Source organism: Pseudopipra pipra, chromosome 6, assembly GCF_036250125.1.
Source record: "Pseudopipra pipra isolate bDixPip1 chromosome 6, bDixPip1.hap1, whole genome shotgun sequence".
Lineage (NCBI taxonomy): Eukaryota > Metazoa > Chordata > Aves > Passeriformes > Pipridae > Pseudopipra > Pseudopipra pipra.
This window is the reverse complement of record NC_087554.1, coordinates 19,015,969-19,040,586: the sequence shown is the minus strand read 5'-3', so window position 1 is coordinate 19,040,586 and position 24,618 is coordinate 19,015,969. Positions and strand designations below refer to the sequence as shown.

The 24,618-nt window shown below is 41.3% G+C and overlaps 1 protein-coding gene across 14 annotated transcripts in view; it reads left to right on the top strand.

Moving 5' to 3' along the window:
* LRRC56 (leucine rich repeat containing 56) overlaps positions 1-24,618 on the top strand; it is a 94,830-nt gene that overhangs the window by 52,901 nt on the left and 17,311 nt on the right. For 12 of the 14 annotated variants that reach the window (XM_064657676.1, XM_064657674.1, XM_064657670.1 and 9 more), the window contains 7 exons: positions 11,140-11,236; positions 11,629-11,826; positions 17,257-17,434; positions 19,547-19,747; positions 20,777-20,841; positions 21,959-22,089; positions 22,839-23,032. In XM_064657676.1, the coding sequence (XP_064513746.1) occupies positions 11,140-11,236; positions 11,629-11,826; positions 17,257-17,434; positions 19,547-19,747; positions 20,777-20,841; positions 21,959-22,089; positions 22,839-23,032 (1,064 nt within the window). Of the gene's footprint in view, positions 1-1,522; positions 1,613-11,139; positions 11,237-11,628; positions 11,827-17,256; positions 17,435-19,546; positions 19,748-20,776; positions 20,842-21,958; positions 22,090-22,838; positions 23,033-24,618 lie in introns of those variants that run through there. The other 2 variants (XM_064657678.1, XM_064657677.1) reach the window with 2 other exon arrangements.

Sequence of the window (24,618 nt, the reverse complement as noted above, 5' to 3'; positions counted from 1 at the left end):
CAGCTGTGGAAGGATTGTCTTCATGGAAATAGGTAGTAAAATCATCAGCATTAGTTTAATGGGTTTGTAGTTGTTTTGATTTTCTCCTACGAGAGAGTTGCTTCTCTGCAGCTTGTTTGGTTTTTTTATTGAAAATAATTATGTTCAGTGGGAAATTACATTCTTGGAATGCAAGGTAGTTCTGATTTTAAAAAAGGTAGCAAGTCAGGTTGGAGGAGAAATTAAGCTACATGGTTTTATTCATCAGTTGGTAACTGCCAAGCAATATGAATAAAAAATGAACAAATAGAATTTTAGTGTACAATCAGTTTTATGATCTAATTTCTATAGAATATTCTCCACACAGGAGCTGATTTAGTTGTTCTTATTTTCTGTGGATGCATTACTGCACACAAAGGGCCTGTTGCTATTTTTACCCTAAAATACGTGCACACTTTTTCTCTACATCTTAAAACAATGCATCAGATCTCTCAGATGCATTGGTAGCTGGATCAATAGCTGCAAGAAAGAAATACAGAAATGCCTTTGTGGTTTAGGAGGTGAAGTTTGTGATTTCATCAGCATGTATAATGCATGCATATTCTTCACCCTTTGCCTTAAGCTGCACTGCATGTTCTTGTTGTGGAAGTGAGAACCTGAACACAAAGGTCTGATAATAAAACCTATCACCTCCACTTCTGGCAGTAGAAGTTTTATGAAGGATTATGTATTCAAAAAGACCGTTTGTGGCATCTCCTGGTTTGAGCTTCGTCAGCCTCACGGTCCTGCTGCTCTGCTTCCTACTGCTTCATCCCACTATAGGCAAGAACTTGTAGTGTTTTGGTTTACTCTACTTATTGTTGTTTATTTTGTCTTGCCCTTATTTGTAATTATAGTAATTGTCCATATTAAGGTCCAACAGACCTTTTTTTTTTTCAAGTTCTTTTTCTCAGCATCCTAGGATAAACCCAATTTTAAGATGTAATGTTTGTTCCATAAGAACTTCTTAAAGAAAAAAGCTTTATCACTACATTACATTTTGACCCTAGAAATAGGAAGAATCAGTAGCATAAACTTTATCCTTTATAAAAGAAGCACATAAAATATGATTGCTAAATCATGCTGGGGGATTTTAAAAATATTTGAAAATGTGCTTATTTGTTTAATGAGTCTTATTTTGTCACTGTAGTTACAGGTGTGCATGGTGTGCATTTCTCTTGCACAAAAACTGTGTACCATTTTGATGAGATGGTTGGTAGCCTGCAAACCCAAAGGAAACATTGCAATTAGTTATTCCTGCAAAGGAATCATTGCAAATTAGTCTACAAAGGAACTGTTTGTAGGTGGTCAAAAGTGGGGTCGAGATGTGTCGGAGAATTTTTTGAAATTGTTCATGCAGACCTTTTGGGACTTTGGTTGGCAGGAGGTCGCTGAGAACAGTTAGTCTGCTCACACGTGATGAAGCCTCTCCGTTGTTCAGTGAGCTGATCAGTGGCACCACTGGCAGCTGAGAGCCCTTGTGAGGTTTTGCGTTTCTGCCATAAGGCCCATCTCCATGACTGAGGAGAGATTACAACATCTACTGCTTGATACTCCTGGAGTGGGAATTTGTTTGAAAGAAGTCAAGAATGAGGTGTGGAATTTGCTATATGTCCACTAGATTTGAGATGTCTATTGGTCTACTGTACAGTAAGTGCTGAGGTTCTGCCTTGTAGTAACACCGGTAGTATGGAAATCTGTAAGGTCTCGTCTGCCTCAGTAGTCGGGTTGATGGGCTCTGAGGTCCCCCAAGCTTCTCTTCTGCATCTTGTTTGCTTGTTGTAAAAGAACATCTGGCAACCAGTACAAGCAGAGAAAATCTCCCTAGAAGCTATTTTTTAAGGAAAAAGTCTTGACTTGGGATATGTGGAGACAAGTCTGTCATGCCAAATCGGGAATGAACATTAGAGGCTGAGAGATAAAAGAAATTTGGAGTAAATCACCTGACATTCACAGGCCCAAGTTGTACCTGTATCTGTTGCTTGTGAGCTCCTGTATTTTTTGTTTTTCTTATTATATATATACAGATATAAAAGGAAAAAAAAGGAAAAGTTACAAAGAAATTATCCTCAGCCACAGGAGAAAATCATTAATGTCATACAAATGTGCCTGATCAGCTACTCCAAGCTGATCCAATTCTGTAGTTGTGTGTGGTCAACTAATCTAGAATTTCAGTTTTTCTGGAACACAGAAAAAGAGGTTTCAGGGACTTTTTAGTGGTGTGTGTGTTAACACCACTGAACCTGTCAGATGATTTGGATCTTTTATAGAATATTCCTTCTGCTTACCCTGCAGCATTAAAAGTTTCAAGTGCTGATTTTGAAGGATGAGATCTGTATTAAACCGAAGTTGGAATATATCTGTCTTACTCTGCCAAAACTCAGACCTGGAACATACTGTGAAACAGGCACACAACATGTGGGAGACTGAAAAGTTATTCATGCAGGAAATTTCAAAGCACTGTGGGATTCAATTCTTCAATGTAACTCACTCATTCTGTAACCACAGTTTCACTGTCCTTTGGGTTTTTTTACATGTAAGCTTTCAGCAATGAGAATGAACAGTTGCCAAAGCTATAGGAACTGTCAGTAGCTCTGGGGCTAAACTGAGGGACAATGTAGGTGTGAGAGTTTTATTTACTGTGTGTCTCAACTTTTTCCTATTTGAAAATTCACTTGGTCTTGTGGAAGACATAATGTATCTGATGAGATGCAGCCATGGTGTGTTGGATTTCTCCAGCATCTCTAGGATGCAGCTTTATGCCAAGGGTGGGATCTGGAGTAGGGTGGAAAAAAAAAAATCAAGGACAGGTCTTGTTCCACAGGTACACACTTTGGCAACTCCTACTCCTTTCAGATTGTGGGAGCTGAGTTAAAGCAACCGATCTTCCACTGTTAAAATGCTAGCAGTAATTAAGTTGACAAGCAGTTTTAATGATCAAAAGGAAATTAACACAAAATTACATTATCCTTTCCACATATGTATATTCGTGTGTTAGGGAATTGCTGTTTCTGACTCCATCAACATTGATCAAGCCCATTATTCTGCTCTAGGTTTTTTTGACAGCAACTAAAACTGAGAGCACTTGAAATTAAAGCTACATTTCATCTCTATTAACTCTAACAGAAGTAACATCTGGGTTACCGTAGACACAATTATCACTAGTTACAGAAGCATGTGTATCAGCACTCCATTTCACTTACAAATACTTCTCTCCTGTTGGTCTCATAAAGCACTTTTTGTTTAAATGAAATATAATCTGACATGGCAAATAAAGTGCTTGCAAGTAGCATAGCACCTGGTATATTATTGCAGTTGCTACAGTGAGTTCAATGAGGCAATGAGAGGCAACAATGACAAGTGAAAAAGTCAGGAATGGCCCAGAGATGTGTCTCATTGGGTTTGGGTTCTTCCACTGTTGTTATCTCCTCTATCCAGAGGCCATCCTCACCTGCCAGCACTGGAGGGGGAGATCCCCGTCCTACTAAAGGCACAGGGAGGTGGGAACTGGTGTTAGTGCAACAAGGACTTTTATGCAGTGTCTGTGGTTAAAGCACTGGTCACAGATGTGTCCATGGCAGAGCTCAGGTACTCTTATCAGGACCACCAGTGTGGTCTCTGACTCCAGTCCTGGAAAACAGACAAACTACCTTGAAGTTTGTGATTTTGACTGCCATAGCCAGGTAGTCTCCTGTCCTTGTTTTCAGGCTTTTGCTTTAGAGAAAGTGCTGGCCAAAAGCACACGACTCCTTGATAATCGCCATTTGCAGTGGTAGGCCCACAAAAGCTGCAGCAGCTGTTTCTCCCCTTGGCATAGCAAAGCTGAGAAGGCAGAGTCAAGGGCTGGACAAAGTGTGAAGCCTTGAATGTTCTCCCTAATTTATTAACCCTTTGTGCAGCACCAGGCAGTTGCATTTCCTCACCGTCACCCATTTTTCTGTCAGGAAAGTGTGCAGCAGAGTTCCACAGGTTAAAAAAAGCAATATACCAGACCTTTACCCCTTTCCAAACTTGAAACTTAAAACACAAGCAACCAACCAACAAAATAAATACCACAACCCTGGAATAAAATAGTGAAATCTGTTTGTTGGGAGAAATATTGCCAGGGGCATTAGCACTGCAGCCCATTTTGAAAACAGCTGCTTATTCATAGTTAGGTTACCTAAAAAATATGGGACAACAGACATGCTACTGCAAAGACCTTTGGCAACAATAACTTTTTGTTCATACAGAAATTCTTCATTTGCATGTAAAAGGGGGATATGAAAACAGAATTTCATAGACACAACTTTTATTTAAGAAGACCTTTGGTAAATGCATGCTTTCTGTTCAGCCTAAAACACACTAGCCTTCCTCTGATGTGTTTGAGCATATGAGTTAAAAATTGCCTAGCAAACTGTCTTTTTGCTTAGTTTTTGAAGTCTCTAACATGTCTCTATGCTTAAGAACCCTTACTGTTGAAAAGCTGCACAGTTACGTGGCACGGAATCACAGAATATTCTGAGTTGGAAGGGACCCATAAGTATCACTGAGTCTAACTCCTAAGTGCATGGCCCATACGGGGATCAAACCCACAATCATGGTGTTATTAGCACCATGCTCTGACCAACTGAGCTAATCTTCAGAAGGCAGAATGTGGCCAGATTATTTGGTGCTACGTTTCTGTGGTATTTCAGCCTAAAAGTGAGCTTCTGGCAGCAAAAGATGGGACATGATGCTTGTTATCTTGCACCTTGGGCCGTGGTTCACACTGGCACAAGGGAGCATAAGAAGCTGAAGGCAACCTGTGTGTCATGGCGATGTAAGGTGCAAGACAGAGGAGATGCAAGCCAACAGTTTTTGGCATATTGCTACTTGAATTTGAAAGGGCAGATACAAAACCAACAAAGACTGCAATACTGCAAAGGAAGTTGGGTCTTCACATTCGTATGACATTTGTTCAACTGTGAAAGGGCACTGCAGGGACAACAAGAACGTAGTGTCAGTGTTGCTTGCAGAGTTGGGGGCTGTGTCATAGATTTGATCAAGTACAAGCAACACATGCATACAATCAGTTTTACAATTTGAAATACAGTTATTTGAGAACACAATGAAACTATTATGTAAGCTTCCTATTAGAACATATGTTACTGATTTAAAATACATTCAGACTTTAAAAGTTTTTGTTTCAGATGTCAGAATTATCTGTACAACCAAACCATTGTGTGCTGACATTGACCATATTGTCATTATCACAGTGTGGCTTGATATATCTCACTTGATTTCTGTAGATCAGAGACTGGATTCTTTTTTTCCTTTATTTTGTAAGGTTGTAGTTTGGATACTCTTTTACAGTCTAAATCTCTCTGATTACCAGTGTGTTCCTTTTCAGACCAACCTTTAAAAAAATAAAATCCGCATCAATGGCTATTTTAGATGTATTGCTTCTGAAGATTTATTCAACAGACGCACACATGCTTTGAGACACTGTTTGCAAGTTCAGTGGATTTAGTGCTTTATTTCTAGGTGAATGATTCAAAACCAATTTCCAGAAGAAACTGTGGTTTTCAAGGTGATGAATGTGTTCAGGGTTGTGCTGTTGTGTTTACTGGGTAGCTTGGGCTCAGTGGAGCTATTCAAGATTTATTGTGGTGAAACCAAGAGCAGGATTTGGCTCTTCAGGTCTGGTCTTCATCCAGTAAAATTTTGGCTGGAGAAAATCAATCCCTGAAGAACAGAGATGTTGGATTAATGGAAGAACACATTATTTCTCAAACTTGTTATTAGGTGTTGTAAGCCAAACTGTTCATTGCCCCTCTGCTCTCTCCCTAGTCTGAGGGAGTGATGACAAGATGGGAGCATCAGATTTTGTGGGAAAAATCCTAAATGGTTGTGCACAAATGGGGAGGGTGTTGCCAAGACCCATACAGAAATGCAGAGCTGTCTGATGAGTTCCCATCCCTGCAGCAGTATCTGGAGATAGCTGGAATCCAAGTTTCAAATCCTTCAGTTTATTAATATTATTTTCTCAAAATCAATTATAAATGCAAATTTGTGGGTTAAAGGTTAAAGTCTATGTTGATTCCTTGGCACTTTTGGATATTAAAAACATGATCTAGTATTCAGTGCATTTTCTGCAGGCAATCACATAGGAGTGTGTGTGGACTAGCGTATGTATGTGGAGTGTGCTCTGGTTTGGCAGCTTCAGGAGCTGTAATTCTCTGTTTATCACAACCACACATATGACATACACATTCCCACCCCATGCTCCATCTCTCTGCCTCAAACCTGACTTGAATAAACCATAGCAGAGGTGAGCAGGATATATAATGGCTTTTAATTCTTTGCCCTTCTTGTAAAGTTCCCAGCTTCCATGTCACTTGGTACAGGACATTTGTTCACTGGAATTGGATTACCTAATGTGTATATTAATGGGAGCTATGTTTCCTCTACAGCATCCTCTAGTTCCTTCTGTATGTTCTTTGTTGTTTGCACATCACTGGGGCACTCCTGTGCTGTGTCCTATGACCCATTACCACCAGCTTTGTACAATGTTTCATATTTTTTCTTTCAGCTATCAAACTTTTCAATCATGCTCTCTACCCTGTTTTTGGAATAGATGCTGTAATTTTCTATACATTTATATCATGCCTAATACAGGAGAGCCCTGGTCTCTGATGTGTCTCATTAATTTCAGTCTCAGCCAATGATTATTTGGGGGGGGCTGTTTTGTTACACGACGTGTATAATTATAGAGGATTTTCTCTCTTTACTACATTGATAAATTGTTATTAAGAGCTTATTATTATATTCAAATAGTTTACCCTAGTAGGTCATTATTAGAGTGCAGATTCCCCTTCATTTAATTTCTTGTTAAAAGGTCATGAGATGCATCTCCCCAGTTTGGGTTGATCTCACCCTCTGCACTTAAAACAAATGAAAACATGCCTGTGTGTACAGTTGCACTCCCATGGTGGTCATGCGTGCTCACACAACTCTTCACTTTGCTCTTACTGCCTCCAAGGTGGATGTACCAGCAGTAGAGTTGGTCCCAGAGGAGACACTCCCATCTCTTGGAAGCTCTTAAGTTATCTTCTCACCAGCCAAAATATTTCAGAAGAATTTTCAGAAATGCAGGTGCACGCGGTTGTCAGGAGCAGCTTGCTTTATGTGGCCATTTCACCTTACAGCAGCCCTGCTCTCGAGGGCAATTATCTCTCTAGTAATTAACAAGGGAATTTTTTCTGATGCTGCAGTGTGAGTCATGCAGCTTCCAAAAGATTAGTTTGTTAGTTACTGAATAAAATATTTGCAGATGTACTTATATGTGATAACATCTCTGACTGGGGATGACTCATTACGGATGCAGGAATAAAGATCTGCAGGGCCAAAATATGACTGCACGATCCAGAATTTTAGGCTCCTTTAGCAGCTCCATGACCCCAGTGTCAGCGAGAGGAATTTAGTTCTGCAGTCAGGCCTGGACAAAGGAAAAAGTCCTTTTGCCTCTTCTCACAGTGTTAGCAAGGAAGGAGAGAGAGCAGTCATTTGCTCTTCATAAGAGCTGGAATGCTGTTATTGAGGGGCAGGGGAGAAGATACTTTGGCTTGCTAACTCTATTTCCTTAAATAGAGAGCAAAATTAGGCCAAACAATACCAAAAATTGCAAGAAAATTCATGCTTTCTTAGTATTTTGTTTCATGACTTAAAGATGAGCTTTGAGACAGCCAACTTCAGCCTCACAAGAAACCACTTCACATCAGCTTCCATGTTTTTTTCTTTTCTGCAGTATCTGTTTATGCATTTTTATAATAACAAAGGCCCTGCTATCAAACACTGGGGTGCATTGCAAACATGCAGCAGTTCTTCCTTTTGCAATTACCCAGAATATGGGATATACAACCTAATTCCTTTGTCTGGAATACAGATACTAATCTTTGATACTAAACTTTGATTAGTATCAGCCTTAAATGTGCTACTCCTGGCTTGCACCAGTTAGCTGTAGGAGAGTCAGGCTGCAACCCATGAATGAAACTGGAATGGGTTTGAGACTATACACTTGGCAGCATAAATTGTTAAGAGTAAGGTAAGTAGGTTTTCAAAGTCATTTCAGTTAGTGTCTTCTTCTGGTGGTGTCCACAGCAGGAGAATGCTTAAAGACTTGTTAGCTTATAATTCATAGCTAATTTGTGCTCTGTGTGATGTAGCAGAGAGTGGGAGTAGGGACTGGCCCCATTTGTGACCACTGGGTTTAACCATAGTTGGCACTGGAACTGAAAACTGTGACACACAGAGGCAAATATGATTTAACTCTGGAAGTCTTTGAGTTCTGAGTCAGAGCAGGGGACTCCTACAAATGCATGAAGGTTTTAGGACTAGAGGGGGATAACTGTTTGTTCTTTGGGGCCTTGTGTAAAAATTGAGTGGGAATTAATTCTTTACTCTGCTTTGGCCTTCTTTTTATTGACAGAGAAACATTAGGAACAAACATATTACTGCAATCTCCTTCTGTGGCAAAAAACCTTCAGTTAGAAAATTCAAGGCAAAGAAAACATGAAAATAAAATCCACTAACCATATCTTACCATACCATATGTCAAGTAATCAGGTTAGGATTGTCTTCAGTTTTGCTGGCCTAATAAACAGAGCATCTATCAAAAGCATTGTTTCAATGACACAAAAATGAGAGTGACTACCTCCTTTTATGTATGTTCAGTGGTTTACAGAAAAGAAAATTATGCACCAAAATTAGCCTGAAATTTGAAACTCTCCTCAGTGCTTGAAGTGGGTCATGAAATGACCCATTATTCTTAATGCCATATTTGTGTTTATGGATGTGTTGTCCTTGCTTGGTGGTAGGTTCTGTTTGTGTAATTTAATTTCTTTCTTATTATAGGCATGCAGCTTGCAAATCTAATAATAAATTTTCTGTAAATATTACTTTGGGAGGCATCTGTTCCTCAAGGAAACCTTAGAATCCCTTTTTGTTTTATTTATAAAATATACACAATGTAAACAGTCCCTGGAAGATCTTATGCGAAGCCAGGGATGTGATGAGATACAGGGACATTACGATCCTTCGGGTCAGGCAAATATGAATTAGGACTTGGAAAGAAATTTTTTTAGGGGTTTATCTGGTCACAGAAACAGTGACACTGTGGCAAGTGTTCCCTGTTGCCATATAGCTAAGGGATAAGGTAAAGTTTGCAGAAGGAATCATATACATGAAAAGAGTTTCTGTGCATGGGGGGCTTTCTTCATCCTTGTGTCAGTATAGGCAAGCTGCCTGGATGCACAGAATTCAGTGGAGAAATTGTGCTTTATGTCAGTTGGGAATTTTTTCCTGTAAGGAGGAGTAGCCTTAGACAGAAAGAGATGTGTTGTATGACTGAGATTTTTCTTTTTTGCCTTGCTCTGGCCATTAATTAAGCTGCACTGTTTGCACTTAAAAAATTATAAAATGTTGCATAAACACATTGTATGGTGTATCCATTGTGAGCTTACTTAAATTGGCAGTGTTCAAGGAAGGGATAATTAGAGGCACCCAATGCCTACGGCCCCTGCAGTGATAGAGGATGAATGAAGTGAGATAGATCTGAATGATGTCCATGGACATATCAGTCCCTAGAAGGCAGAGGGATGAAAATCCCCAGTTTTGGTACATCACAGGAGAGAGGCATCTGGGGATATTTTTCCATGCATCCATCCTCCATTCAGCCTTATGCAGTCTCCTTTCTCCTGACATGGCCCTTCCCAAGTATTCAGGTAGTGGAGAAACAACAAAAGCCACAGACAAGTATACATCTATCTCCACTGGTTAAAGCACTCCTTCCTGACCTCTTGAACTGGCTGAGTGCACAGTATCCCTGAAGCAGGCAGTTTACCTACAAGTTTTCTGCTGCAGAACTGTATCAAAGCTGTGTGATGTTCTCAGAGAGCAATGCAAAGCTGCTCTTGTTCTCTGTCATCTATAAAGAGAAGACATGAGTATATGAACTGTTACCTTTATTCCAAGATCAGAAGGGACCCCACAGCATATATCTTCTTAAATTTTTCCTAGAAAATTTAATGGATATTATAGGAATGGATATTATAAAATATAGTTAACCCACAATTCTGAAGTCCAAGAATCTCCATCTAAGAACTATTTAACTGTTTGGATGTGGACCTAAGCAACTAGTCCCCCCTTGAGCATGGATGTTGGAGAAGATGACCTCTCGGGGTCCCTTCCAACCTCAGCCATTGCGGTGGTTCTCTGAACTCCATGCTAGTTTCTACTTCCTCTGATAAACTGTCCTCATATTTTGTTCCCTGCTGTTTAGTTCAGATAGCCTGATATCATGATTACAGTAGAGAATTCTGGGCTTTTAGTTGGTTTGGGATTTGATAAAGTGTTATATTTTGTTTATGTTAGAGTAGGGGCTTTATGCAGCTTAATGTTACTAAACATGGAAGCTGATTAAGGCCCCAGTTTGATTTGCCTCCTTTTTTGCATTATTTTTGTATTGTGCACCATTGCAATGTAGTGGGGTATTACATATACATGGAGTTAAGCGTGTGGTTTCCTGGGTTAGGGCCAGAAAGTTTAGATTTCATGTAAATGATCCCTTATTTATATTTTGCTACATCTACAGAGTGGGAAAATAGGATGGAAAAGATTATAATTTTCTGCTAATTCAAAATGTTATTTGGCAAGAATGCTATTCCTTTCAATTGCAAAACCAGAAGGGTAACTCCATAAAAGGATAAAGTGAGATGACTCTGCAGTCAGCTCAGATATGTTCATATGTGTTCTGTGTGTAGATCAAAGGATGCCAGCGTAAGAAAACCTCATTTAATCTTTAGCAACTGCCAGTGATTTATGGCAGAATTACCATAACATAGTGCTTGGAATAATCTTAATCAAACTGAACTAGGGTGACATGTTGTCATGTCTTAGACAAAGATGTCTAAGAGAGAGAGGAGTAGAGGGGTATAATTTTATTCTCTATTTTGAAGGTGAACATTTTTAATGACATTTCTTGTAAACAATGTGAGATTTGAAGTATGTAGCAGTGGTCTAGTCTTAGTAAAAAGAAAGGAAGTCTTGACTTTCTTCATCCATTCAAATAGAGCTTGATTTTATTTTTATTTTTTTAATCAGGGATCTTGGAACTTCATTGTCTCACCTCTATGTCCTGTGGATGGCTTGCTGTGGGCTCTCAGATTTAGATGGGATCTCTTCCTGCAGCTCTCTAAAAGTAAGTATACAGTGTCCTGCCAAATGACAATTTCAGAACTATCTTCAGTTGATACTCTTTGCTTGTAGTGTTTGTTCTCACCCTTTGTTTTCGTAAATGGCTTTGGTCTGATGCTTTGAATTGCATGTTTAAAAGATGCTACAATATAGCTTTTTTTAAATGAGGTGTAACAATCTGCTTTGATCCTGAATACGCATAAAACATAGTGTTTGTTGCCATATTAGCCCCAGTTGTTTAGGGCGACAACAGCCACACTTGAAAAATGTTCACTTCCTTGCTAATTTCATCCTGTAAAATCTCATATTTCAAGTATTAGAAAACAGTTTGCAAAGCTTGAGTGTTACTTGTGCAAGCCTGTGGTTTACATATTTATTCTCTTTACTTTTGCTGAGGAACTCTACATAGCCTATAACAATATCTCTGAGCTGAGCCAGCTGACCTGGCTAGATCACCTCGAGGTTTTGGACCTGGAAGGGAACAATATTGAGGACATCGACCAGATGCAGTACTTGAGACTTTGTTGCAAGCTAAGCCACCTGACACTGGAGGGCAACCTTATTTGCCTGAAGCCAAATGCAGAATCTGCAGAGGTGAGGACTTGGTTTGCACATATTGTGTTAATTTTGTGCTTTTTAACTTTGAGTTGGAAATGAAAAACATTTCTGGATCTTTTTATTGTATCATTCTAAGTAATGGCATGGGATGTATTTCTCACCTTTCATTTCTGATTTTGTGGTCTCATGGGCGTGATGTCCAACATGACCACAAATTAAATACGAGAGTGCTAGTAAAGACTCGGGCCTGTTTCCTAGCAATGTGTTCCTTCTTACCTGTGAGAACAGGACTAAACTAGGAATAAGCTGTTCACATCTGTCTTCTCACTGCTTGCAGTGCAAACAGGCGTCTGAAAGGATGAGCTTGGACCCCAGCTGTGTGGATCCTTCTGAACTGTAGGGATCTTGCAGCAGGTTAGAAAGTAGTCAGTATTTTTCTGACAAGATGTGCCCAATCACAAGGTTTCAATTCACCCTGATCTCTGCTGGAAAGACAGCACAGTTGAGCACACACGGTCCAGGAGGTTCCTGCAGAGCACTAATGACAACCTTTTGACACAGGTAGTGGAAGAGCCAGCGAGGAGGGTGTGCAGCTCGACCTTGTACTGATAAACAAGGAAAGACTGGTTTGGGGATACAAAGGTTGGGGACAGCCTTGGCTGCAGTGACCATGAGATGATGGAGTACAGGATCCTGGGTGGAGGAAGCTGGGCAATGAATAGGATTACAGCCCTTGACTTCGGGAGAGCTAACTTTGGCCCCCTCAAGGACTTATTAGGAAGAATCCCATGGGTAAAGGATCTAGAAGATAGAGGGGTTCAAGAGAGCTGGTTAATAATCAAGCTTCACTTTCTCTAAGCTCAAGATTGGTGGATCCCTATGAGTAAGAAATCAAGCAAAGGGGCAGGAGACCTGAATGGATGAGCATGGAGCATCTGGCAAAACTCAAAAAGAAGAAGGAAGTTTATGGAATGTGGAAAATACAGGCCACTTGTAAGGAATACAGAAAGATAGTATTTCAACTATATAGGAATATAGTATACAGGAATGTGATGAAGAAGGCTAAGTCCCACTTGAAATTTAATCTGGCAAAGGTTATCAAGGACAACAAGAAGGGCTTGTTCAATTACACTGGTAGCAAAAAGAAGATTAAGGAGACCTGGGGGTCCTGGTGAACAACAAGCTGTCCATGAGCCAGCACTGTGTCCCTGTGGCCAAGAAGGTCAATGGTATCATTGGGTGCATTAGGAAAAGCATTGCCAGCAAGACAAGGGGGGTGATCCTGCCCCTCTACTCTGCCCTGGTGAGGCCTCACCTGGGGTGCTGTGTACAGTTCTGGGCTTCCCAGCTCCAAAAGAGACAAGACACTGCTGGAGAGGGTCCAGCGGAGGGCCAGGGAGATGATTAGGGGACTGGAGCCCTTTGCTTATGAGGAGAGACTGAGAGAGCTGGGCCTGTTTAGCCTGGAGGAGACTGAGAGGGGATCTTGTCAATGCATACAAATATCTCAAAGGCAAGTGTTAAGAGGAAGGGGCCAGACTCTTTTCACTTGTGCCCAGCAACAGGACAAGGGGCAACAGACACAAACTGAAACACAGGGAGTTCCATCTGAATATGAGGAAAAGCTTATTTACTTGGAATGTGACAGAGCGCTGGAACAGGCTGCCCAGAGGGGCTGTAGAGTCTCCTTCCCTGGAAATACTCAAAACCCACCTGGACATGATCCTGTAAAACCTGCTCTAGGTGAACCTGCTGTAGCAGAGGGGTTGAACTAGAAGATCTCCAAAAGTCTCTTCCAACCCCCATTCTGTGATTCTATGATTCTGTAATTAGATATCCATTTTTTGAGGCTTTTGCATTTCCTTTGGAGATTCTCCAGTCCAAAAGCAAGTGCTTCAACACCACCATGCTCAAAAGTTGAACCCTCAGAAAATGATGCTTGAGGTAACTATGTTGTAGGAACTGCTTGTTGCCCTTTCCCCTGAAATGTTAAAATCAAATGATTAAAAAGACCTTCATAGAAAGCTGAGGATACAAAATACAGCAGTTCACCTCTTACGTACTGAAATGATAAAATAATTTCTGCTGAGGTATTTTGTTGAGGGCATGAGATCCTCTGTGTCACAAAGATGAGAACACAGTAATACATTATCTGATTTGGGTTTCAGGGCAGTCAACAAGCAAAGCACAGCAAGGGAGATCTAATTCTACATGAACAGTCTCAGAGCTGTATTATTCTCTTTCACTTTCTCCTGCTTCATAAAAAAGTATTGCTGGGTTATTAAAAAAAAGCATCTTGGCATGTACTGAGCAGGGAACTGGAGGAAAATAAGAGTTTAAAACACTTGGCCACAAAAGACCGTTCCTCATTTTGGTCACATAATTTCTAGTGCATGTCATTGACTGTTTATGGCCAGTGCACCAACATACTGGCATTCAGGTCTTTTGGAAGGTCAGAGGCCTATGCACACACAGACAGAGCCATGGAATACACAGCACTCACTAAGGATGGTGCAATTCCCTATGGCACCATAAAGAGCTGGTAATGCAGGGTTCAAAAATCAGAGCAGGAGTTGACACTGTGATCCCACTGTGCCATTTTCCATAGCTTCACTATGCATTTCAAAGTAATCATGCTGTTTATTTGCCTAAAAGGTAAGGTTTGATATTTGTCCTGTACTTAGACTTGAAAACAGGTGCTAACAGTAAAACTCAATCATGTAGTAGATGTGTATTTTTTAAATCTTGGCACTTTTTAGATGCATGAGTTAATAGCATTTTTCAGATGTAATTGTTGGCTTGATCATACCACTCAGTAAAAGGGGCCATGGAAGGCAGCTCTTTAGCTGTCATAATTTTCCTCTCTGGAATTCAAGAGAAAATGTTATATACTTGCCTTTCTCTTTTGAAATGGTGAAAGTATACTTAAGAGACCACACTTGTAACTACTTGTAATCAGAATAATTTCTCCATCAACATTCCTTCGTTATGGAAGATGCAATCATGAGAGGAAAAAAACATGTTCCCACAGTAAGAAAGCACTGCCTGCTAGTGATGGACAAAGCATGTCTATTTATTCTTTTTACTCCCGTGAAGTTAAATACAACTTCTGACACTTCCTTATTATAGCTTCCTACCATGGAAATAGTGCAGTGTGTCCTAATGGTGCAGAAAGTCTGATTCTACTCCGTTGTCATTCCTGCTCAATGCAAATGATGATTTTGGAGGATGTAGTTTTCATTTGGTATCTTCGGTCCTTAAATATACTTGTAATGGAGAAATGTCAGATTTCCTGTGGCTTGTTCAGAGGAGGAAATCAGTCCTTGGGATGCTGCTGCATGTTGTCACATAACAGGAGTGCAAAGAGGAGTGGTATGTGGTGGTGTGCTCTACTGCTCTTCTTCACACAGAATGGCTGTGTCTACTTCTGTGCAAACAGTTGCGTTCAAATGCCAGGCAGAATTTGTTGAGGGAGTCTGTGTGTTTTACACTGAGTTGTAGCAGAGACAGACTGTGAGTTCACTCTAGTCTCCCACCCAGTGTCTGTATTGGGAAGCTGCTTTGCCCTCAGGTGGTTACAAAGTAGATCCAGCCCTTGGCTGCCGAGAGTTTCTCCATGGACTTTGTTGCTTTTGTGGTTTCAACTGATGTTTGCATTTCTTCAGGGTATAGAAAAGCCACTCGAAATATAGAAAAGAATAGATGTGGGCTTACTTTGGTGTGCCCTAGATGGCTAGCTCTAATTTTTCAAGCTCCTTCTACAAGTCTTCTACTACAAGTCTGGCCCTTGCTACAGCTCTGTATAAGCTCTCCTACTTATTTACTTGTAATCTACAGAATGGTCCAACTAAATTTACTGTTCTTTCTTCAGATAGCCTGTTTGCTCCCTGTGATTTGATTTTCAGATGAGCTCATCTTCCCCTGTTATCTAAACCAAGAGCAACCCTGATGATAAATTCTGCAGCCTCTGTTACAGTAATGTAACATGAATGTAACATGATTCTTCTCTCCAACAGGACATGGCTGGAAAGTGGCTTTAGCCGTGAATGGTTGAATCATTTTCTAAATTAGGATTAAAGGCTTAGTTAGAGAAAATTAGTGTCTGCCTCTTAACAACAACAAACACGTTTTGTTTGGTGAGTTCCCTCTGCCAGCGTCCGTGCTGCACCGTACAAAGGGAGAGAGCATCCAGCCTGTCAGGTCCCACAGAAACACTTGTTTGTGGCAACTCTGTATTGAATGAGGACTTTGTGGGGTTTTCTAATGTGACATGCAATGTCCCGAAAAGTGTAACATTTACCTGGCTTAAGCAGTTGATCTGTAGGTAGCTGTCAATTTTTATTCTGCTACTAGTAGTCCACTCTGCCTTTATAGTTTTTTTAGTAGAAGAGATTGCAAGACCGTTGGCTGCCTTTTGTAATCCAAGACTGCTTTAACCAAACATATTCCCACTGCAAACCAGTACAGCCCAGTTAGCCCTGAGGTATTTTTAAGTTTTCCCAAAGGTGAAGGTACGACAAGAAGATTTCTTTCTACTGCTGGAATCCACCAAAACAGCCAATTTGCACTGTGCTCTGAGCACAGATGTAATTGTTCTGGATTGGCCTTGCTGCTCAGGGGTCCCCCAGCTCTGAGCTCATGAATCATTTTACAACCTGTCAGCTCCACCTACTCATGCAGAGAGGGGCTACACCAGTGCTTTCCCCATGGCTGTCACACTGAGGCCTTGTGCATCAGGAACAATCATATTGTTTTTCCAGCACACAGAAAAGAAACCCAACTGCAGCCCATTTTAGTCTTCTGTGCACCTGCTGTTGGCATGCTACCTCTTGCAGAAAAAAAGATAGTTTGAAGTAAGCCTTTGCTTCTAGCAGTGTGTAAAATCAGACACCAAACCCCTGAAGACTGCCCCAGAAAATCAGTGCAGTTCATTGACTGTAGATGATTTATGGTTGTGCCTAAAAACACGATCCATGAAAATGCTCTTTGTTTTCCTATCAGCTGGTGTGGCAACACTCATAATATGTTTTCAAGTCTTCCTATCACCTGAGTATTGATGCAACAACCAGAGAATCACAAAAGCAGGGAGACAGACTGGCTGAATGCCGAGGGTGCCCAGGCTTTCCATGGGCATCACTGGCCTTCTATACTTTTGCAAATTATACATAATATAACAAAGACAAATGCCAAAGTCACCAGTAGGTAAACAGCAAATGTGCCTTTGGTGAAGGCCAGGTCTTTGCACTGCTCAGGACATGTTCATGATCAACTCAAGTAGAAATTATGTGAGGAGAAAGCACAGTGAAATTAAACTCCTGACTGTATTTGTATCTGTCAAATGAGATGAATAGGTTTGCTTCATAGAAAACCTTTCAAGTTATATGGCAGTCATACAAACTGAAGAGTGCTGTGCTCCTGGTGGAAGTCCACAGGCTGTTAAACTGACCACTTTCTCAATTTCTTCAGGAACCAGGTTATAATTACAGAGCAGAAGTAAAAAAACTTATTCCCCACTTGAAGTATTTGGACAAAATACCAGCAAGCCAGACTGTTCCCCTTCCTTCCAAGAAGATGTATGAAGATCGTCTAATCATCAAGGACTCCATCAAGGAAGGTGGTTTAGCTGGAGGCATTTCGTGGTTAGGTATGACAGGTTTCCTACTGGGGTTCATTTTTCAGGTTATGTGATATGAAGAAAGAAAGATGAAGAGCAAGCTGGCCTCTTCAAAGCCAACATTTAATTATAGTGAAGGGACAAAGGATGTTGTCTTCTTCACCTGGGAAGTAAGAAAGTTTTAATTCAGCAGATAACAGTGCAGATTTAAATGAAAGTTGTCCTAAGATGGGTATCAAGATCAGGAAAATGCAGAAAACTTATAGAGCATCAAGCAAATCCAGCAGTAGCTGGGAGACTGTACTTAGGGTTCATTCTGCATGATAGGAAGAAGCAAAGCTTGGAAAGGAATGTTTCGATAACAGCTGTTCACATCCCTTTCCATGGGAACAGTTAATCCCATGTAGCATGTATGTAGTAGTATTTCCTTTTCCAATTTAATAATAGGAAAGGGAATTCGGTCATCACCCCTCAGTGGTAGCAACATCCCATCAGGATTGCATGGTCTCATAAGAGATCTGTTCTATTTTCTCTTCCACTGTGATTGAGTCCATTACATTCATTAGTAGAGAGTAAATGGTTTGAAAGTAAATCTGTTGTCCCCTTACCTACAGCCTTGGTAGTAGTTCAGATGTCCATGCTTTAAGTGTCATGCTACATGCACTTTACCACATACCATTAAATATTGCAAAGTATTTCCTATAACTGCTCCTGTTGCTTCCCATTAGTGTGGGCAATGCAGTTGGCTTCCTAGCCCCCCACCCCTCAATTGTGGTTTGCCTGCCAATTGTACTCCATTAAAAATTTAATCTGTTTTGGAATAAGTACATACATTTTTCATTTATTTAATCCCTATGGGTCCAAATCATTAGTTGTAATAGTAGTTATGGTAGAGAAAAAATCCATTAAAATCTGATCCCTCAGTGATCCCACTTTGGTAACATCACCTGTGGTTCAGAAAACTAGTTAACAAAGTTTGCTGACAGAAACAGTAGGGACAGAGCACAAAATTGTGATTTCATGTTATTTCCTCATGTAACCAGACTTATCTTCTTGCTGTCAGCTCTAAATGATGAGCTCATATCATCAGGTTCAGACATTGCCATATTTTTTCTTTCCTATACCAATATTGACTTGGATACTTTTCACGTGTTGTGTATTACATGAGTTTGTGTTAACAACTATGGCTGAGATACATTAAAGACACTCAGCTCTTAAGGAAATGGCCCTATTATTACGGAGCTGATGGCTCACTGTGGAGCTGGTAGATGCTCAACCCTTTACAAAGGCGTTATTCATCTAGGCACTGAAATGAAATTCACTCTTCTGTGGGTTATTGGCTGCATATGCTGTTCTTACATCTGTGCTGTGCTCCCAGGACAGCCAGCGTTTGGGCAGGTAAGAGGACAAGGCTCTGAGTGCCTTTGCTAGCTTTTGTAATTCACACTGTCCTGCAGCATTACAAAAATGCAGTTTTCACCTTTCTTTCTGTGGTAGAGAAGTATCTGTCTCTGAGGCAGTACTGGAAAAACCTATCACTGCCATTCCCAGATTTCTGTAACTCCTGGTACAGTTTGCCCTGATTGTCTAGTTGCTCTGTTAAGGTGGCCATAACCATCTGTGTTGTGCCTTGGCATTTAAGCAATGTATTTTAAGACTGGGAGCTTAGGCTGTGCCTGTGGCAAGTCTGCAATGGTTCCCCCATGGGCAAGTGAGCAGCAAATGAGAGGCAGCTTACACTTATCCTGGGCATGTGGGCAGGGGAAGTAGCAGAGCCCTGGATGCATCCAGATTCACCTGTGGGACAACCAGAGATGGATGGTGAGCACAGAGCAGTTCCTGACCCCAGTAGTCTGTCCCTGGTTACCCAGAGCAGAAGAAGAGTGGGAAAGGGATATTACTTTGATTGGGCATCCCACATTCTGCCATCTGCAAATAACAGAATGGCTTGTGTGCAGCACAGAAAACCCTCTTTCTCTAGGCTTGACCCATTCCAGCATGTTTCTTTTAGCTGCAATTACATATTTTTCTGTGCCCTATAGCTTCAAATGTGCAGCAGCCAGTTATATTGGCTATGTACAGTGATGGTGTGGTTTGAAGCCTTATACAACTGTGCTTTCACTAGTGAAATCTTTCTTTTAGATCCATATCTTGAGGCAGTAGCAAGGCAGTCTGGATGTGGCCCGAGACCCCCAACAGCTTCCAGACCTGGAAATGCACAGTGGTCTGCTAATGTAGGGAGGTTTAGCGATGCCCACCTCTTATATGGTAGCCGTCCTCTTCCAGATCCTGCTGTTTCTGATATGCTGTTCTCAGAAGATGACTCCAGTGATTTGACACATGGTAATGTGTTTTTAATCCTGTTCTTTCCCACACCTCCACCTCCTTCTGAATGTTATTAGTACTGATGAAAGCCTGGGTGCTTTGAATACCATCCATCCATGTCACTGCTAGATCAGGTTCAGCATATGTTTTCTTCCAAGAAAGACTCACCTGCTCTATTGTAAGCTTTCCTTTATTTCCTCCTGCAGCAGAAGGTGAAAGTTGCCCACTCTTCACCCCTCATCCCCATGCATCATATGCTGCTGTCCCTCCTGACAGCCCCATACTGCAGTGGTGCTCCCTTGCTGACAAGGCTGACATCAAAGCTGTCCTGCTCAGCCCTTTAATATGTCAGCCTAGCTGGGGCTCACTGGACTAAGAACTGCTACAGACTAACACCTGGTCACATCCTGTTCAGTCACAGGAATGTGGTCCAAGGTAGTCCTGTATAAAGGTGCGGTGATGCTCCTTCACTCCCCATTGGATCATGTGCTCAGGCTATGTGTTCTGCAGTCTCATACTGCAGCAGCATCGCTGCGGTCAATGAGCACTTTCTTTTGTGTTTACTGTGGTTGATCCCTTAGCAAAAGGAGTCAGTTCCTTAACTTCACATACCTGATCTACAGACTAGCCCAAAACACAGGTGTTCCACTGCTTGTCTTGCCCTGGTCACCTGGAAGTACTACAAAGTCAGTAGCCCCTGGGGACAGCTGGATAGAGAGTAAGTTCACTTACGGTACAATATTTGGCACTTCCCAAGACATCCTTCCCTGGCTTCTGGAAGCAACTTGATGGTGCAACTCCACCACCCCACAGAGTGCAGATTAGATAGGAAGATGTTATTTGTTTCCAGGCATTGTGGTCTGCTTCTCTCAGATGCCAGTCCCTCCTCAGTTCTTGCTATAGGTGGGACTCAGGATGATGAATGAGATGAAGCAATGCAGAGTCAATCAGCTGAGGGCACATTTGGAAAAGGTTGACTGATTTCAAAGACTGCATCATTTGTTAATCACTGGAGTAAAATGTTTTCTTTTTTCCTCTCTTTCCTAGGACTGAATCAAGTTATATGTGGGAACCCCACCAAGGCCCTTCGTGAAAGGAGGCAAAAACTAGGTGTATGTTTCTCTTGTAGACTTCATATTCCTGCCTGGTGACCCCCACAAATCCTGGGATAAACTGAACTCCCAATGTGGCTTGTGTCAGCTCACTCTCTTCTGTTGCCCAAAAGTCACACAAACATACTATTGCCCTTGAGGAGGACAGAGGGTCTCTTGCCATGATGTTGGACGTGCCCATGTGCTAGCAGCAGTTAACCATCACCTGTAAAGGAACACGTGAAAATCACATACCAGCTGCTGGTGGCAGATTTCTTTATCATCCTGCAGTGAGCAAAGTGCAAGACAGGATTACAAAATTTGATGGTATTTCTACAACAGTTATTAGGCAAAAGACTTCATTGGTTCTTTGATGTTGGCATAAATAGTCAGATTGCTGATTCTGCAAGGTCGTTCCCATCGACTAAACAAACACAAAGCCAAAGTTTGTGCCTCTTGGCAGTGGGGTGGTAGCCCAGCCCTGCGGGTCAGCCTGCTCATTTCAGCAGTAGCTTAGTGAGAGGACACCCATGTATGTAACTGGGTGCAGCCCATCTCGTCACACTTTGTGGGCCCTGAGGTTCAACACAGCACAGACACGAGTGCAGGTTTAAACAGGCTGTGCTAAATCAGGGAGACAGCATGCACAGGACACCTACATCACTGCACTGTCAGCAGCCTGACAACAGATGTTAAAGAACTGCGTGAAAAAATATATCCCACTCTTGTCTTTCTCCTGCCACTGCCTGAGCACTGGAAGCTTTTCTGAAAAAAATTTGAACATTTGAGTGAATTACTGTGTTATAAACTGGGATGTGGAATGGGACTGTGGTCATATACTGAATGATGCAGTTTCTGTGGTACCAGTCTTAATATGTTTATTGGTATAGATGCTACAGGCTTATATGCCAGTGAAATGTAAATCAACAGTTTTGTCACTGCTGCCCTGGGTTCCTCAGGCTGTAACAGCACGTGACTGTGGTGTGGGACTTGTTCAAACTGAAGGATAAGAAAATGGTGAGGGATTATCTAAAAACTCAGAGGTAACTGAACTTTAATGCCTTCTAAAATCCACATCTAGAAACAGAGCTGGGGAGAGTTCCCAAAGTTATCCAGATAACTTCTGTCATTTTCACAGCAACCTGCAGTGAGCCCTTTGAAACTGAGCAGTCTGAGGACAGAAAACGTTTATGACTCTGGAGGAGGAAAAGATGTGCACCAGGAAAATGTGTCCTCTGAACTGAGAGTATGGAGAGAGCAGCAGAAGAGGTGAGACCGCGGGAGAGTTCCTGTCGTGCAATGAAGTAGGCATTCATTTTCTCCTGCAAAAATAAAATAAGCGCTTTGGCCACCTGGTGGCGGTTTCGAGGGATAGTCTTGGCCTCCTGCCTTCCTGTTCCTGCTTTGGAACAGGCTGGCAATCCTTCCATCTGTCCTCCTGCCTCGAGCATCTGGTTGAGGAAGAAAAACGCTCTGACCTCTCTCTAGAGCAAACTGAAGTCCAGCATAGGCAGGGTGGGCTCACTTCCTTAGCCACAGCAGGGAAATGACTTTTTATAACTGGTAAGTCATTCTTGGCCCTGACGGTGTCTACCTTCAGACAGTAGAAGAGCTGAAAGTTGTCGAGGTTTTCTTCAAGCAGCACATTGGCCTAACCAAATGAAAGGCTGAAAGACAAATATCATGCTGAGATTCCCCCATCTCACAGGCAGGTAATGGTTATTTTGGGAGTAAAAATGGGTTTATTTTTCTGAGCTTACTTTACTAGGAAGTATTTTAAATCTGCCCCACTTCTCCTGATTAACTTTAGGACACTTTCAGATAATCAGACACAGGCATCTTAGATGGCTGATCCAATTAGAATTATTTTTCATATCACCCAAAAAGTGTGAAATAAGAGTGGATAACTAAATCTACTGCCTAGGTGTTTGCCTGAGTGGCCATGCCAACTGCACTTGACTGGCTGCATAAACTCACTCAAAGGGCTAACTAAAGATGGGATACTTGATGTTGTCCAGGTGCCTGCAAACAGGTCAGCAAGAACAAGCCAGCCAAGCATCAAAGGTAATTCTTAATCATGAGGAAGAGGGTGAAAACTGCAGCCTGACTGACAGCTCTGAAGATGAGTTGAGGAAGGCCTATGATGAGGACCTCGTTGAAAGGATTTCACTTGATTCTTCTTGCCACTCCAGTCTCTCCAAGTCTTCCTCAGGTACTGGACCAAAACCTCTGGGGAAGGGTTAGCATCAGGCTAGTAACACAGGCTACTGTTTGTAGATATGTGTATTGGTAACTGCAGTGTTTTATGAGATGTGGCTTCTGTGCTCTAGAGGAGTAATTTGGAAATACCATTGCAGAGCCAGAGCCTAAATAATCCATTCCAGTTTTTAAGCAGGACATGGTGGTCAGCTGTGTTGACCATCAGCTGATATATTTCAGCACGGATCTGCAGAATTAAGAGGATCAAAGGTGATCTTACTCTAACTTAGCATCAAGTATAGAGGAAGGACATGCCTCTGTCTTTTACTTTGTGTCATTAATTTATGACAGTGCTGGGTGAGTCTGAAATACTGTCATTCCAACTGAGCTATATTTGAACTCAGTTGGCATTGATGTAAATAATGACTGAGCTAATGATTAAGGTTTAACTGGGCAACTGGGAATTCTGGAAAGATATGCAACTAAAGGTATCACAGAATCACAGAATATGCTGAGTTGGAAGGGACCAAAAGGATCATTGAATCCAACTCCTGGCCCTGCACAGGGCCATTCCCAAGAGTCACACCAGGTGCCTGAGAGTATTGTCCAAACAATTCTTGAACTCTATCAGGCTTGGTGCTGTGACCACTTCCCTGGGGAGCCTGTTCCAGTGCCCAACCACCCTTTGGATGAAGAACCTTTTTCTGATATCCAACCTAAACCTCTCCTGACACAACTTCAGGCCATTCCCTCGGGTCTTGTCCCTGGTCACCACAGAGAAGAGATCAGTGCCTGCCCTTCCTCTTCCCCTCTCAAGGAAGTTGTAGACCTGTAATGAGCTCTTCCCTTGGTCTCAAGAGTTTAAAAACAAAACATGCTCTTCTACTCAGGAACAAAGCCAAAGGCTTCTCTGAAATTGCCTTTATATGAATGAACATTTGTTGAATATTGTCTTTAAGAATATCGTAAACATTAATAACTGTTATTCCAAATATATATCAAATAGAGGACCTCACAAAATTACAACTTAAATCTTTTTCTATTGTTAATAATAACTCTTTTTTCTCAATAAATAAAAGCACATGAGTTTTCATTTTACATTTCTTTCAAGGGCAAAAATGGATCTATTAAAATTTGGAAAAATACAATATATTTGGGAAAAAACCCCAGAAATATCATTAAACTATTCAAAGCCTCTGTGTGTATTAACAGTGGTGTAAACAATATCTCCTTAACAACAACAGAAACTGTTTGGAAAAATCTAAAGGAATGACCTATTGTCCAGTGACCACAGAAGACTTAAGATTGTGATCTCATAGTCTCTTTAGATTTAATGTTATCTTTTTACATTTTATGTTATTTCTTTAGATTGAATATTATGGTCTCATCATCTTTGTAGATTGAGAAGGCAATGTCACAAACATCTCACAATGTACCAGTGTCATGCCATATAGTACTAAGAAAGTGAATGGTTGGGCATAGATCTGACCATTTTGTAACCAAATCTGCTGGGAAATGATGGAGTGGTTTGAAATCTGTTATTATCTAAGGTGGCAGGGGTGAATGACCCAGATCCCAAATCAAAAGCAGAAGTGTGTC